A 13269-nucleotide genomic window follows, 5' to 3' on the forward strand; every position below is an offset into this window, starting at 1 on the left:
CCAGCCACGTGTGGCTGAGATGTTTGATGTCACGGAAGACATTTTGTCACGGACATTTTGTCACGGAGGACATTTGTCACGGAGGACATTTTGTCACGGAGGACATTTTGTCATTGCAGTTTTTACACGTTGAGTACCAATGATTTTAACAGCTTTGGATGAAGGGATTGGCTCCTGACGGTTCTTTTGGCTCTTCCTAGATTTCCTGGTGTTTCTGAGCCCAGCGGAGTTGTTGCCTGACCAATGTCAAGATGTAGAAACAAATTACAGTCAGGACGATAACATTGTTTTGGAAGAACGTGTCATGAGCCATGTCGGAGCGAATATTCATAAAAAGTAGAAGTCAAATCCGAAGCCCGACGTTGCTATCTGCTTCCTATTGTACAAACACAGTCCCAATTGTCCTCTGCCAAATTGCGCCATCAGAAATGTCATTTCATATCATGAAAGTGCGACCATCAGAATTGTCGCCCTACTCCTCGGAATTGCCACCATGACTGGCGAGTCCTCCCTTCCTGCCAGCCTCGCGGGCACGCTCGCTACCGGGCTCAAAGCTACCGGAGGAAGCCTTGCCTCCCTTGGAAGCGATCTCACGCTGTGTGGCACAAAAGCAGTCAGCCATGTCTGATGGCAATACGCATAGCAAAGAATGGCAAGACACATACCTGCTTCTCGGGGTCCATGCTGGCAAAGCCCTGGTTGCCCGTACCGCTGTTGCCAGAGGAGTCGTCGTTGGCAGCTTCAGTGCCGCCTCCGCCGTGGCTAGCCTTGCCACCCTTGGAAGCAATCTCGCGCACCTCCTCCTTGGGACTGGAGAAAAGAAGATTGGTTAGGGTTTGGCCAGGGTTTGGCCATGTGTGTGTGGTGGCTGCGGGGTCGTGGGCAGAGCTAGAGGGGAGGACATACCGGTTGGCAAAGTTTCCGGGGTTGTTGCTGGCCATTTTTAGTTTGGTGTATTGAGTAGGGACTCTTGAAAGAGGTTGTGAGACTAGTTGTTGGATTGGGAGATGGTTGTGGATGTTTGATTCAGAGCGGATGGTGCGTGGTAAAATGAAGATGGCAGTGGGTGATTGGAGGTCAATATATACTTTTTCCCCCTCTCATGTGAGCCACCTTTCTGGCGGAGAACCCCAGGGAGTGTTTGCTCCATTCTCTAAGCTTTTGGTTGGGGTTGCCGAAAGGGGAAGGATGCGGCACAGTCATGATGATAGTGATGATGTCAACATTATGGGGAAAACAGCCAGTGGGAAGGTGCGGGGCGGTGCTGCTTTGTCACATTTGTCAATCTCTCCATACTGCCGTGACTACCAACCTGCAGGCGACCGTGGGAAACAATGATTTCTTTTTCTCTCTGAAACAGAAAGCGTAATTGACTCTGGAGCAAACTACTGGAGGGCAGGAGATCCCGGCGTAAAGATGACACAGTTGGTGGAAGTGATGATGACAGTGACCGGATTGCGACATGGGGGTGGGTCAAATGATGCGTTAACAAACTCGCCAAGCTTCCCGTCTCAGCGAGACTTTCAGCAGCCCCGTTTAGAAGATCTTAGGTAGCAGATCCTGAGATGAAATCCTCCGGAGCGAAACGGGAGTCGCAAATGCGTAGATTGGTTGATGTGATTATTCTTACTCTTGGGTGTTGTGCAATTGGTACCAATGTTTAGAACATCAGGAGATGGCAAATCCATAAGGTACTTCGTAGAACAGTTTCGCCTGCCAGGAGAGAGCGATCTCGAACCAGGGAAATTGTGTGGCCCCCGAGCCTTCACCCTGATTTCTGTGGCGTCAACGATGTCTTTGTCGTCCCTTCCCGATAGTCCTTCTCTTTGGTCTTTTGAAACCCGAAAGCAGCACCAGTCGCATCCCGTCAGGTGGAGCTCTCGTTGGCATCCTCTGCAGAGTTGCCAGTGGTTCACCCGACTCTCGTTCACACAACTAGTCAACCACATTGCTATCCACCCAGGCTTGTTAAAATATCATCAGTTTGCTGGCATCAGGCGCCTTCCTCGCTCATTACCCCTGGCTTCAACACCAGCAATCCGCAATTGGGATTCTTAATCATGCGGCCATGCCTCCCTTCTTCTTTTTTGCGGCCTTCGATGCGGAAACAACTACGATGCCATCAAGTTTAGACGGCGGCTCAGACAATGGCTCCGACGATAGCTTCCCTCACTCTCACTATCCACCGCCGTGGAGACTTTCCGAGTTTCAGACCAGCAACTGGCAACAGTCCCATGCATACTTGGGCACTCCTCGGGAGGAACGCGAATCGTCGGAGAAAAACCGACACCATAGGTTTCTTCCGGCCCTTGAATTCGCCCTCCAAATGCTGGGCAACCAGATCGTGATGAATGAAAGGCGTCAGACTTTTCGGCACCGAAGAGATGCCAGGCGCTCACCGCTCACAATATTCAATGGGAAGTTCTGATTCCCCATGAGACAAGTTTCATCTCCGATGCAGTGTGAACATTGCTTCTTGAAATCATGTCGTCGGTCCAGTGTGGGCGAGCAAAATGGCACAATCTGTACTCCGATTCCCACACAAAGTTTCCTTTTCCTATTTCCAAACCCTTCCTCCAAACCCTTCCTCCAAACCCTTCCTCCAAACCCTTCCTCCAAACCCTTCCTCCAAACCCTTCCTCCAAACCCTTCCTCCAAACCCTTCCTCCAACCCCTTCCTTCAAACTGTCCCACACTTTCCTCACACTCCAGCCTCCAAGAATCTACCTCTTTCCCCGTATACCGCCCGACACGTTAATTTTTGTTTTCAACCAGTGCGGCATAACAGATGGAATGTGACTCGCGACCCACACCCTCGGCCAGCGCGGCAGGGAGTGAATCCCAACAAATGGTTGAGATATTTCCTACACGGCTTACGTTTTTTCAAAGGGCCCCTGCGGGGCTTAATACATCATGGCAAAACGTCAAACAGGCCGCAGATAACTCAACGGCAAAGATATTCCTGGACGAGGGCGGCTTTCGCGCTTGATTCGTGTATGTTTTAACCAAAAACTCTAAAGGCCAATAAACGCAAGTAGATAACCAACCGGTCGCTCTCCAGAGTAGATGTAAAAACCCAATTGATGACGATCTGCTGTCCGAAACTATAGGGTCCCCAAATACATTTGGCCAGACAACTCCATCTCCTGTCTTATCAAAGTGCCACCAGTACGTTCTAAAAGTCGTCGAGTTCGGAGCTAGTTTGGCCTCGAGACCATAATCATAATTCTCTCGCCTCCCACCCCTCTTGTAGGTGGTCTAAAATACTTTTCAATGACACCGACCGAGGAACAAAGAATCTAGATCCAAATGCAATGCATCTTGCTCCGCACCAAGCCAAGGTGATCTGAAACTGGATGCCAATTGAAAAGACAGATGAGATGTATTGCTGATGGTGACATATGGAAGAAATGCAAGTGGCGATGCGGAGTTTCGGGATTGTAGGGAAATTAATGGGGCATGGTCTGGATGCCACCTGGTCTGATGATGGTCAGAAATACTCGTGTTTTTATCAGACGCTGAAGCCTGGTTGAAACTCATCAAAGCTCAGTTGTACCTGTATACACAATACATATGGTCATCACTTCTACTGAAACGGTTTAACCCAGCTGCTATTGTACTTATTGCGTTGCTGTTTTAACAAACTGACTCCGGTAACCACATCCAGCATCAACAACATCACACTATTGTGCCATCATCGTCTCTTGAAAGTACTACAATGCGAAATGGATATTCGATAAGTGGATTATATGAACGGTATGTACTCGCTGCGGCTCCCCGCATCAGTCCAGACTTGCCTAAATTTAGATGGCGTTGCAACTCCGGGCAGGTCATTGAGACGGGCGGACTCACCTCCCTATTGGTCAGCCGGGGCAGGAGCCAAGAGTGGGTCTCGCATCAACAGAACCGTGGTCCGTCCATGGGATGAAAACTGTAGAGCACGATGGACAGTTGGTTAGCACTAGTGGATCTCATCCTGCGCGCTCACAGCCATCCATTGCTCACACATCTCGAGACCTTATTCTCCAGACAAATAACCACAACCTCGCTCGCACTCCATAGTAAGTGTCGCCGTCTTAGTAAACGCACAAGAAGTCGATGAGTCTAGAGAAGCAAAGGTTCAAACTAAAAAGAAAGCTATAGTCTAGTAATTTATCAAGTTTTGCTACTTGCTGACAATACTCACAACATCTCCACAAGAGGCAACAGCCCACCCAGATTAACGTCATAAACTCGGAAGCCAAACTTCACAGTAAAATACCGGTTTTTAGCTACTCTAGCCTAGTGTTATTATTAACCCACCCCCTTATTACCCAATCTTCACGCGCCCTCGACCCACAGAAACCGCCAAGACCATAAACTAACGTAGATAAACAAACCACTTTACTCGCGAATAGCTAAGAACGAGTAGGCAGATAGCGATCGGATTCACCTCTTTAGGTCTTGAGTCTATGCGTAGAGAGAGGGAACTATACGTATATAATAATTTTTAGACTATAAGATAGACGATAGATGCCGAGCCGTAGTGTGGCAGCACCATCAACGCCCATCGAGAGACATGACACCCACGCCTTATACCCTGTATAATCAGGCTGCGCTCCTGGGCTTTTGCTACGATGGTATTGGCTTCCTGCAACGTGAGAGTAAATAGTAAGACATTATCAAGCAGGGACAGGCAAAGATCAGAGAGACCTTCTTCATTTCGACCTTTAAATTCAGCCTCAAATATATATTCAAGAGGTTGTGGGCAATCCCTTCCTCTGGTTGAACTGCTGCAGGACCTCAGGATATTGTTCCAAATGCGTAGCGGGTTGCCTGATCCCTATCGTCATGGTAACCACGATGCTGAGAGAGGTGGCAGCTGCCTGATTGTGGACTAACCCCACGACTGGAGGTGGCGTCATATGGGTTTTAGGGCTGAAGACGTGGCTCGGCATCCGCCAGCTCATGCTCTCCAGCGAAGCACGAGTCTGGAAAGAGACCCGGACGGCCAACGGGAGGTGGCTACGCGTGGGCGAAGCAAGAGCTGATTGAAAGAGTTGACAACAGGCAACAGAGTCAGTATTGTCCCAGAAGTTCCGGAGCTATCTCTCGTCTCCCATGAGTTGTCAAAAGAGAGAAAACGGGGAGAAGAGGAAGATCGATGGACCTTTGACCTGGCCCAGTCCATGGCACCACCCCAAGGCTCGCAGGTCAAAGCAATGAACGGAGAACAATCAAAAGACCAGGCAACAGTAACGACCAACAACCAGTCGGTCCGCCCACAAACCCCACCGAGAGCAGCATAGGTGCCGTTGACGCCTGATGCGACGCCAAAAGAGAGGCCGGCAAATAGTCGTGATAATGAAACGCGGCGAGTGCTTCACCAGACCGAAGCCGTAGAGGATCGGACTAAGCCGGCATTACAAGCTTCCAGGAGCTTGGTAGGATCGGCTCCCTCACCACCACCGACCACAGTCCAGAGCCGACACCAACTTTGGGGATAAAGAAGCAGACTATCAACGGGCCTTTGACGATAAGTCCTTACAAACCTGAGTTTCTAGCATCGACTCCGCCATCCCAACATGGAAGAGATTCAATCGTTTGCCCGAACACGGTTTGACGGAGATTCACTCCAGCAGCTGCCCCGTAGCAGAGCACCAGAATCTGGATCAGCACCACATCCACGGCCACGACCCACGGATGAGGACTACCCATACCCAACAAGCAGTGTGTCGGATGATTCAGGGGCATGGGTTGTGAATATCCCTCGCCAAACCACGACCTACAATCTGGCAGAGCAGGGACTGGCACGACGGAATGCTGATAATGAATTCAAGCGAAGCGTGCCCAAGCACCACGAGTGGGACGCCATCGAACGAGCACTCCACGTGGTGTCCGTGAGAATGATTAAGGGACTTGAACTACCAGTTGAGCTATACCGTGGTTTCCGCGATGTCTACTACCCCACACCGGACCGACCAGATATCAAAAAGACTTACCCAGTCCGCCAGGGCCTGCCCGTGCGGTAAAATATCGTCTCTGTTCAGGAAAACAACACGACGCTGACTTGAAAAGTATCTTCTTTCCTGCCCGCTATGACCTCACGTCTCCCGCACTCTTGCCAACGCTATTCGCAATCCATGTCGGCGGTTTCACCGTTGGATCGCCTTCCAAACACGACGTGCGGAATCGCGGATTTGCCGATTGCTTCTGGATATTGGTAATTGCCCCCAACTACTCGAAAGCCCCCTGGGCTCCATTCCCCGGACCCCTGCTCGATGTCGAGGCTCTCGATCACGCCGCCCTGAACGATGAGTCGTTGCCCATAGACCGAATGCGAACCGCCATCGCGGGGTTTGACGCCGGCGCAAAACCTCGCGTTGGGTCTTGCCCAGCTGCCCGGCGTCAGAACAGGTCGAGACCCAAATGTACATCACCAACCTCATCCGCACTTTTCCCAGCCACCCAGATCTAACCCGCCACCAGGGGCGGTGATATCTGTTTGCGGGATTCTAGATTTTACCGTGTCGGTGTCCCAGAAGCTAAGAGACGAGACCATACAAGAAGGATCTGCGGGGTCCCCGAGGTTGGGGCCAAGGGGCTGGATTGGATGGGGAAGTTGTCGCCGTCGAGCGCGTGGAGTCACATACCGTATGGCCATGACGCGGCTGATCCATTGTTGTCGCCATCTTTTGCGAATAGGGGTGAGCTGTCACCGCATGTATTTGTGATTGCTGCTGAGCAGGACTGTTTGGCTCATGAGAGCTGGAAGACTGTTTCAGTCGGGGGAGGGAGGCCGGTGCCAGATCTTGATGAGAGGGTGGGACGAACGGAGAGGGCTCAATGGAGGGGATGTTTGGAGGATGCGAAAAATACCAGGTTTTCTTGGGCGGAAGACATGGACATAGAGGATGGTGTCAAGGGGGAGCACGAAATGGCTGCTCGTGCCGGATGTGGTGCATGGGTTTGATTCGGCGAACTGGAGGAATAAATCTCTCTGGGGGGATGAAGAGGCGAGGATGGATGCAGAGATGAAGACGATGGCTTATCAAAGGGAAGTGATAGAGTGGCTGTGGGGGGGTTGTTTGGAAGATGATGGTCAAGGTAAGCGGTTTTTGATTTCTGCATACTGTTTAGAGAAACTCCGACGCTCTTGACAATTTTATGATGCTTTTATTACCTACAGTACCTGGGCATCTTCGATCGACTCGGTGACTGTTTGGGGACTAAACTCCTGATCTCATGGTCGCCTTGTCGATCTTTACACTCTTGTCCATTGCTTGTGGCGTATCGCAATCCATGCTCCAGCTGTTGGTGCCCTCCATCTCTTGCTTCACCTCTTTTGCCCTCTCCGGGGTGGGTTGGGTCGTTTTTGCGCTCTGGGAGAGAGGGCTCTCGTCGCGACAGCACCAAGACAAACGGACTGCACGGGTCGAACCGCTGTTCCCGTAGAGGCTGGCGCGGGTAATAGGTTTTGTATTGGGGTTGTTGTTGTAAGTTTGCTTTCCACTTGAACGATGCGAGGACATGCTGACTAGCACCGGACAGGAATGCCTTTCTTCAGCGGTTTCCCTTTCATGGCGGCCATCATTACCATCCGCCCAGCGAATGCAAGTTGCCAATAGTATCAGCGCTGTCCAGGCGGGTATAAGAATACTGCCTTTACTGCTTTGCGCCCCAGTGGCAACGGCTGTGTCAGGTGTCATCCTGTCCAAGCTGAGGCTGCCACCGTTGTATATGCTGCTTGTGGGGTGTAGTCTCCAGGCTGTCGGGGGTGGGGTTGTTTGGATGGTTGCCAACCGAGGAGGACTTGACTATCCCACCAAGCCAGTATGGTCTGCAGGTCGTGATGGGGTTTGGGTTCGGGTTCAACATGGGGACGTTGCTGATGATGATGCCGCTTGCGGTCAAGCAAGAGGATATGCGTATGTTGTCTGGCGTCCTGTTGTCAACTCTCAGCTAACTATGCCCCTGTTTACAGCTGTCACCATGGGGGCTGTCACACAAATCCGAGTGTTGGGCGGGACTATTGGCCTGGCTGTTTGCTCAGCTTTGTTGCGTAGTCATGTCTGTTCTAGCACTGCCGGGCCTGAACTGACTGAAGAACAAGCGTCTGCCGCTTCCAAGGCTCCTGAGGCCCTTGGAGCGGTGCCGTTCGAAGATTTAATTCTGGTTAGACAGGCCTATGCGGATGGTTATACTCGGCAGATGAGGGCAATGCTGTACTTTTGTGTTGCCGCCATGGTATCGCTTCTGTTTCTTGCGGAGAAGCACCCACGAAGGTTACAAACAAGGGAAGGTGGAGAGCTAGCGGCCCCCGTATGGTTAATGTTGTCACGATGCGGTTTCATTTGGCTTCGTGATGGATACATAGGTATTATACAAGTACGCCGCAGATAAAGCGATCCATTTCCATGTCTCCAAACATTCTTACACACCATGCAAAATGTCTATCTAGACTAGATGGTCAATTCTGTCGCGTTTCCAGCAACGTAATCGGCGACGAGCGCTTGTGCGTTTTCGATGGCTTTTCTAATCTCTTGGACCTGAACTCCAGCCAGCCTAGCTTGGGTTTTGGCCTTGCGGATAGCTTCCCGAGCATTGGCAGCCCTCTGTTTGGCACTAGCGATTGCCTGGGCTGCATTCGCATAGAGTTGCCGTATTTCGTCGTCTACGTCACCGCTGAGGGCGAAGGGATCCCAGTCGTCCAGCTCCTCGTCTTCCTCTGTGGGCTGTTGGATCAACAATTCGTGCCACCGCCCGGCCCTATCATTATCCGGGGCTGCTTTGCCGTTCGCAAGAAGGTATTTTATGCCTTTGCGAGCAGGGGAATCTGTGGCTGGACGATACCAGTCTATAATCGGGTTGTCTTGTGTTCCCTCACTCTTCCCTCGACGCCAAAGCTTTTCGGATGTGATATTCACCTCCACGCCGCCAACTTTGATGGTGAACTCGTCCGGAATGATGATTGACAAAGGTATCTTGGGCACTTTGGCCTCCTCCCAGTTGACATCCACATCGGGTGCATCTTGATTTGTCTTGTTGCGCTTAGACGGTCTGGGATCTTCTGGCGGCCCCCCGTTTGGCCGTTTCCTTGACAGTCTCGTCTGGTTCCCTAGACTGGCATTCCCACGCCCTTCAGTTGCGACTTCGCTTGATCCTACCCCGGTCTGTGGTTTTGGGTGTTGTGACTTCTCGAAAAGCACGTCCAGATAGCTAGACTGAAGGAAATTATTCATAACCCTTCTATATGTTGTGACGTCGGCATCGAGCTCAGCCGCGTCGGACTTGAACCAGGTGTCGATGGCGGACAACTTTTTCACCAAATCTCTAGCCTCAGTTAGAGTTTTGGGAGGCGTCTGGATATTGTGCGTGATCTTCTCGTACAGCAGGATGTAAGCCAGAGCCACGTCGAACATTGCATTTTGGGAGCTAATAGGGACGCAGTGGCTGAACGAGCGGAACCATAACTCATCGGTGTCTTCGTCAATCACAATGTCGTTTGCTTGCAAATCTTTGGAAACCAGTCCATATACCAAATTGAGGGTCTTGACACCATCGAGTAGTTTTTCAAGGTGAGCCAATTTGAAGGGTCGCTTCTTGTCTGCAGTTGAAAGGGTATTGATGTTGGGACCCCTTGCGGCCTGTGTGAGGTAGCCCACCACCGACTTCTTTTCGAGGACTGCATGGTGAAAGCGGCCAAGGATTTGATCGTTGGGGACGGTAAGAATCCGATTAAGAACGTACAGATTGCGAAGGCAATGGGAGATTGTCTTTGCATCTTTCGTGCAGTAATATCTGAAATCGGCCTCAACGACGCGGCCTTCCTTGATTGGGTCTCCCTTTTCGCCGACAGTACTGATGTAAGCCACCCTGTCTACCTGGCCTGGTCTCCGGATCAGCTCCAGGAGCTTGTTTCGATAAACAAACCCGCGAAACCCACGTCCTGTCGGCTTCACAGCCTCGTGCTTCCTATCAACATAGGAAGGCTGGATGGGTATCGTGGATTTACCCGAAGAAACAAGGTTTCCATCGGTATCTGCCACGAAAGTCTGATGTGCAGGAGCCAGCTTGTCGCAGATGGCCGGCAGCCAGGTTCTGGCGTGCTCGTAAAACTTCTTTTCTGATTCGATTCGGCGCACATGGTTGTCGGGGATCTTGGGAACTGCTTCGGTAGCAAACTGGAGTTGCATGTACTGTCGGCGCTCCTGGTCGAAAAACACACAGGAATAGTGCGTGTCATCCCATTCGTCGTGTTCAAACACGAACCTTCTGTGTTTGGGAATCATGGCGGGTTGTCGTCTGATCGTCCAAGCAGGCAGGTAAGTACTGATGTTACCCGTACTTGCCATTTTCTAGGTTATTAATGATGCTGAGTAGGGATTTTAAACAACGATTCGCGACAACAAAGAAGTCGACATCTCGATCCGGAGATAGAGGCTTCCACATTGGTGACCCGTCCTCAGCACTGCACAAAGGCACTGTCAGACTCGGCACACTTCGTACCTTCCTTTTGTGAGCCTCAAACAATGGACAGTCTGCAATTGAAGCCCTCCAGTTAGCAGAGCTTATTTCTTTGCTGTAAAAATGGATCACTCGACTACCCTCTCTGACAGCGGTGAGTAGCAGTGTTGCTGCGCCATGGTGAGGACAAGACCCGTTGGTTTTACATGAAGATGTGACCATTTCGGTTGACGACTTCCCCTTCCGTTTGTTTGGCTGCAGCCTCGGGGGGGGGGGGCTTCATAAGCACTCTCCCAGAGGATTTGGTTATTCGGGTCTGATATATGGTTCCTGGCACTCTTCTCTCGAGGTGAGTGATGGCTCTTTCCATTCCCGATGCCTTTCACAGGCAGTCGGGGATTACGCTACCCGTCAGGCATCCTGTGTCCCATCTAATCAAGACGAGGATAATTCTTGGGGACCTCACAACCACCATGATTGGATGCTGGCGCTTTCCACCGTTCTTTGCAACCTGTCGTGGTGATGTTCCAGACCTGCAACCCCGACAACCAGAGGGACCAATGATCAAGTGTAACCGCTGCGGAACTTATTTAACGCGCACTTATGCCCCTTGGCTTTTCATTACTTGCTTAATGCACACATTTCTTGTTGACGGATCAGAAACTCGTGCCGTCATCGCTTGTAGCTGACAAGTTGTCACCCTCTGCACACTTCCCTGACACCTCCACACACCACCGCCCAATGCAGCAAACAGTCTCGCATCTCAATCAAACAATAACCCCAGTCGGAAACGCCGCTGCATGCACATTTTCCCCAGCATGGCAGAGTTGCGGAAACCCAACAGACGTATACGCCACCCCCGCAAGTTGTTCCTCTCCTCCAACAGCATACCCATACTGCATCAGCTTGGTTTGATCAGCATACGTCTCCGTCTGCACATCCTGCCCATTGTCGACCACATACTCTCCCGCCATAGCAGGAAGCCGAATCATATCCATCGGCAGCGGAAGGGAAGGCAATGACACCGCACTGCCAACAGGTGCAGGGATCCCTTGCCCGGACCCCGTCGGACCAGGTGGAACCTCGAGACAGATCTCGGGTACCGAACCCGGCGCCAGCACTGACCCGGCAAACTGCGGATCGGGGGCGAGGTCACTCATGTCGGGTGGGAGTTCGAGGTCAAAGTCGTTGGCGGTGGGGTTGTAAGCGGCGCTTCGTTTGCGGTATTTGGGTCGAAGGGTTTTGGCCGGCCAGACGTGGATGGTGGATTGGTCGTCTGTTTACGGTGGCCACTGGTCAGCAGTTGGATGAATCGTGGGAATAGAGGTGCTCCATACCAATCTGGCCAGCCTTGAACGATGCCTCTGCTTTGGCAACATGGAATATTTCCTCCAGGATTGGCCTCTTTGCCCCATTTCGGGGCTCTTCTTGGAACCAGGTTGAGATGGTCTCCATGACTACCGATTCCAAGCGTCCAATGTCAAAGTTAGCCTCTTGGATCTCGGGATGCTGTCGGTGATGAGGCTCCGTGATGAGTCTGATGAGGTGAACAAGGAGACGAATTCGCGCTGCAGTTTAAAGCGTTAACACCGGACACATTTGTGAGGAAAGGCGGGAAGCTAACGTGTCTTGGGAATGTAGGAAGGGTCAACATGTCGAATTCTGTCATTCTCGTCCACCCCACCATCTTGTGGCCACCAAGGCGGCGCGGCGCTGTCGCCTTTGGTATAAGGGTAGTGATGCTTCTTCTTTGGGGCGATGATCTTGATCAGGATCCTGGCCAGGATGATGCATCCTCGCTGTTCAAAGAGTTGGAAACGTCCATCATAAAACTGCCACACAGCTTCTGCGTCCCCGATTCTGAGCGTGTCCGTCTTGATACTCTGCTGGGTTTGGGTCTGGGTTGAGGGCTGGACCGGTAGCTGTAGGGGCGTCGACACCGGCATCAAAGAGTGGCAATTCGGCACATAGGCATATCCGATCGACTGCGGATCTACGGCAAGCATCATACCGGCACTGTGGTATAAGCCGATCGGTTCTGCAAAGCTTGGGTTAGTGCTGGCAAGGAAAAATTGGGACCCGGGCTGCCAATGTTCAAACCCTGATGGTGATCGCCACCTCCATATGTGGGATCTGGCGGTTGATGATGCGGGAAACTGGCCTGATGGGAATAGGGGTCGAATGAAGTGTATGCCAGGTCCAAGAATGCAGGGGCCAGAGGCAGTAACTCGTCATCAACAGCCATGGTGTTCGAGCTGATGATGACCGCTGGGGGAATTATCCCTTCAAACTCCATTGTGCTTCTGTTTGCTGAATCTTTGGTATCCTGTTGGGTAGCAGAGATTGCTTGGAAAACGGAAATCGACAAGGACAGGAAAACGATGTTGCCCTGGAAAGCTCCAGAGCATTGGCACGGCCTTGTAATCGAACTCCACATCCACAAGACGGTTTGCAACACGGCAGAAGCTGCACATCACGCTGCATGGCGTGCACCTTTCACGATGCAGCGCCATTGGACATGCCATATCACCCAACATCAGAGACAGGGCGGCTGCAAACACTGCAGATCAGCATTAGTTGTTGTGCTGCGGGTTTCAACGTTTACGGAACGGAATTTGGGGGGAGGGGGGGGGGATCCTTTGGGAACTTCAGATCCCCGCTCCCGTCTCTAAGAGTATTTTGCTTGAAATCCCATCCACAATATGCCCTTGGAACACCTTCCTTAGTTATAACGACGTCGAGTCTCCAAGCAAGCGTTCTACACATCAAGGCCTGGGCAAAGAGCAGGCAGCCGAAAACTGCTGTTGTCCAGTTGGGCAAACG

General features: G+C 51.6%; 4 protein-coding genes across 4 annotated transcripts; 1 reads left to right on the forward strand and 3 right to left on the reverse strand.

Annotated features, from left to right (window-relative positions):
• Positions 1-333: 333 nt before the first annotated feature.
• Positions 334-1712, reverse strand: QC762_122370 (uncharacterized protein). The gene is made up of 3 exons (XM_062886654.1): positions 907-1712; positions 666-810; positions 334-595 (listed from the first exon to the last, which is right to left on the reverse strand). The coding sequence occupies exons 1-3, from the start codon at positions 939-941 to the stop codon at positions 473-475; spliced, it is 303 nt and encodes a 100-aa protein (XP_062749783.1). The 5' UTR covers positions 942-1712; the 3' UTR covers positions 334-472.
• A 5181-nt stretch (positions 1713-6893) lies between these two features.
• Positions 6894-7945, forward strand: QC762_122390 (uncharacterized protein; the record flags this gene model as incomplete). Its single annotated transcript, XM_062886655.1, has 2 exons — positions 6894-7062; positions 7761-7945. 2 exons carry the CDS (start codon positions 6894-6896, stop codon positions 7943-7945), a joined length of 354 nt encoding a protein of 117 aa, XP_062749784.1.
• Positions 7946-8355: 410 nt separating this feature from the next.
• QC762_122400 (uncharacterized protein) lies at positions 8356-10334 on the reverse strand (the record flags this gene model as incomplete). The annotated part of the gene is made up of 2 exons (XM_062886656.1): positions 8356-9868; positions 9926-10334. 2 exons carry the CDS (start codon positions 10332-10334, stop codon positions 8442-8444), a joined length of 1836 nt encoding a protein of 611 aa, XP_062749785.1. The 3' UTR covers positions 8356-8441.
• Positions 10335-11102: 768 nt separating this feature from the next.
• QC762_122405 (uncharacterized protein) lies at positions 11103-12995 on the reverse strand. Its single transcript, XM_062886657.1, has 4 exons — positions 12547-12995; positions 12071-12484; positions 11784-12014; positions 11103-11722 (listed from the first exon to the last, which is right to left on the reverse strand). Exons 1-4 carry the CDS (start codon positions 12881-12883, stop codon positions 11214-11216), a joined length of 1491 nt encoding a protein of 496 aa, XP_062749786.1. The 5' UTR covers positions 12884-12995; the 3' UTR covers positions 11103-11213.
• Positions 12996-13269: the final 274 nt, after the last annotated feature.

The sequence above is a fragment of the Podospora pseudocomata genome, assembly GCF_035222375.1.
Source record: "Podospora pseudocomata strain CBS 415.72m chromosome 1 map unlocalized CBS415.72m_1, whole genome shotgun sequence".
NCBI lineage: Eukaryota > Fungi > Ascomycota > Sordariomycetes > Sordariales > Podosporaceae > Podospora > Podospora pseudocomata.

What these genes read in the sequence shown, in the direction of transcription:
- QC762_122405 (XM_062886657.1), bottom strand. Translation starts at nt 12,883, where the DNA reads ATGTGGAGTTCGATTACAAGGCCGTGCCAATGCTCTGGAGCTTTCCAG. An exon ending in AGGTGGCGATCACCATCAGG is followed by an intron (nt 12,485 to 12,546) that starts GTTTGAACATTG and finishes CAAGCTTTGCAG; the next exon opens with AACCGATCGGCTTATACCAC. An exon ending in GTTCAAGGCTGGCCAGATTG is followed by an intron (nt 11,723 to 11,783) that starts GTATGGAGCACC and finishes CACCGTAAACAG; the next exon opens with ACGACCAATCCACCATCCAC.
- QC762_122370 (XM_062886654.1), bottom strand. Translation starts at nt 941, where the DNA reads ATGGCCAGCAACAACCCCGGAAACTTTGCCAACCG. An exon ending in CCCGGAAACTTTGCCAACCG is followed by an intron (nt 811 to 906) that starts GTATGTCCTCCC and finishes TCTTTTCTCCAG; the next exon opens with TCCCAAGGAGGAGGTGCGCG. An exon ending in GCATGGACCCCGAGAAGCAG is followed by an intron (nt 596 to 665) that starts GTATGTGTCTTG and finishes TGTGCCACACAG; the next exon opens with CGTGAGATCGCTTCCAAGGG.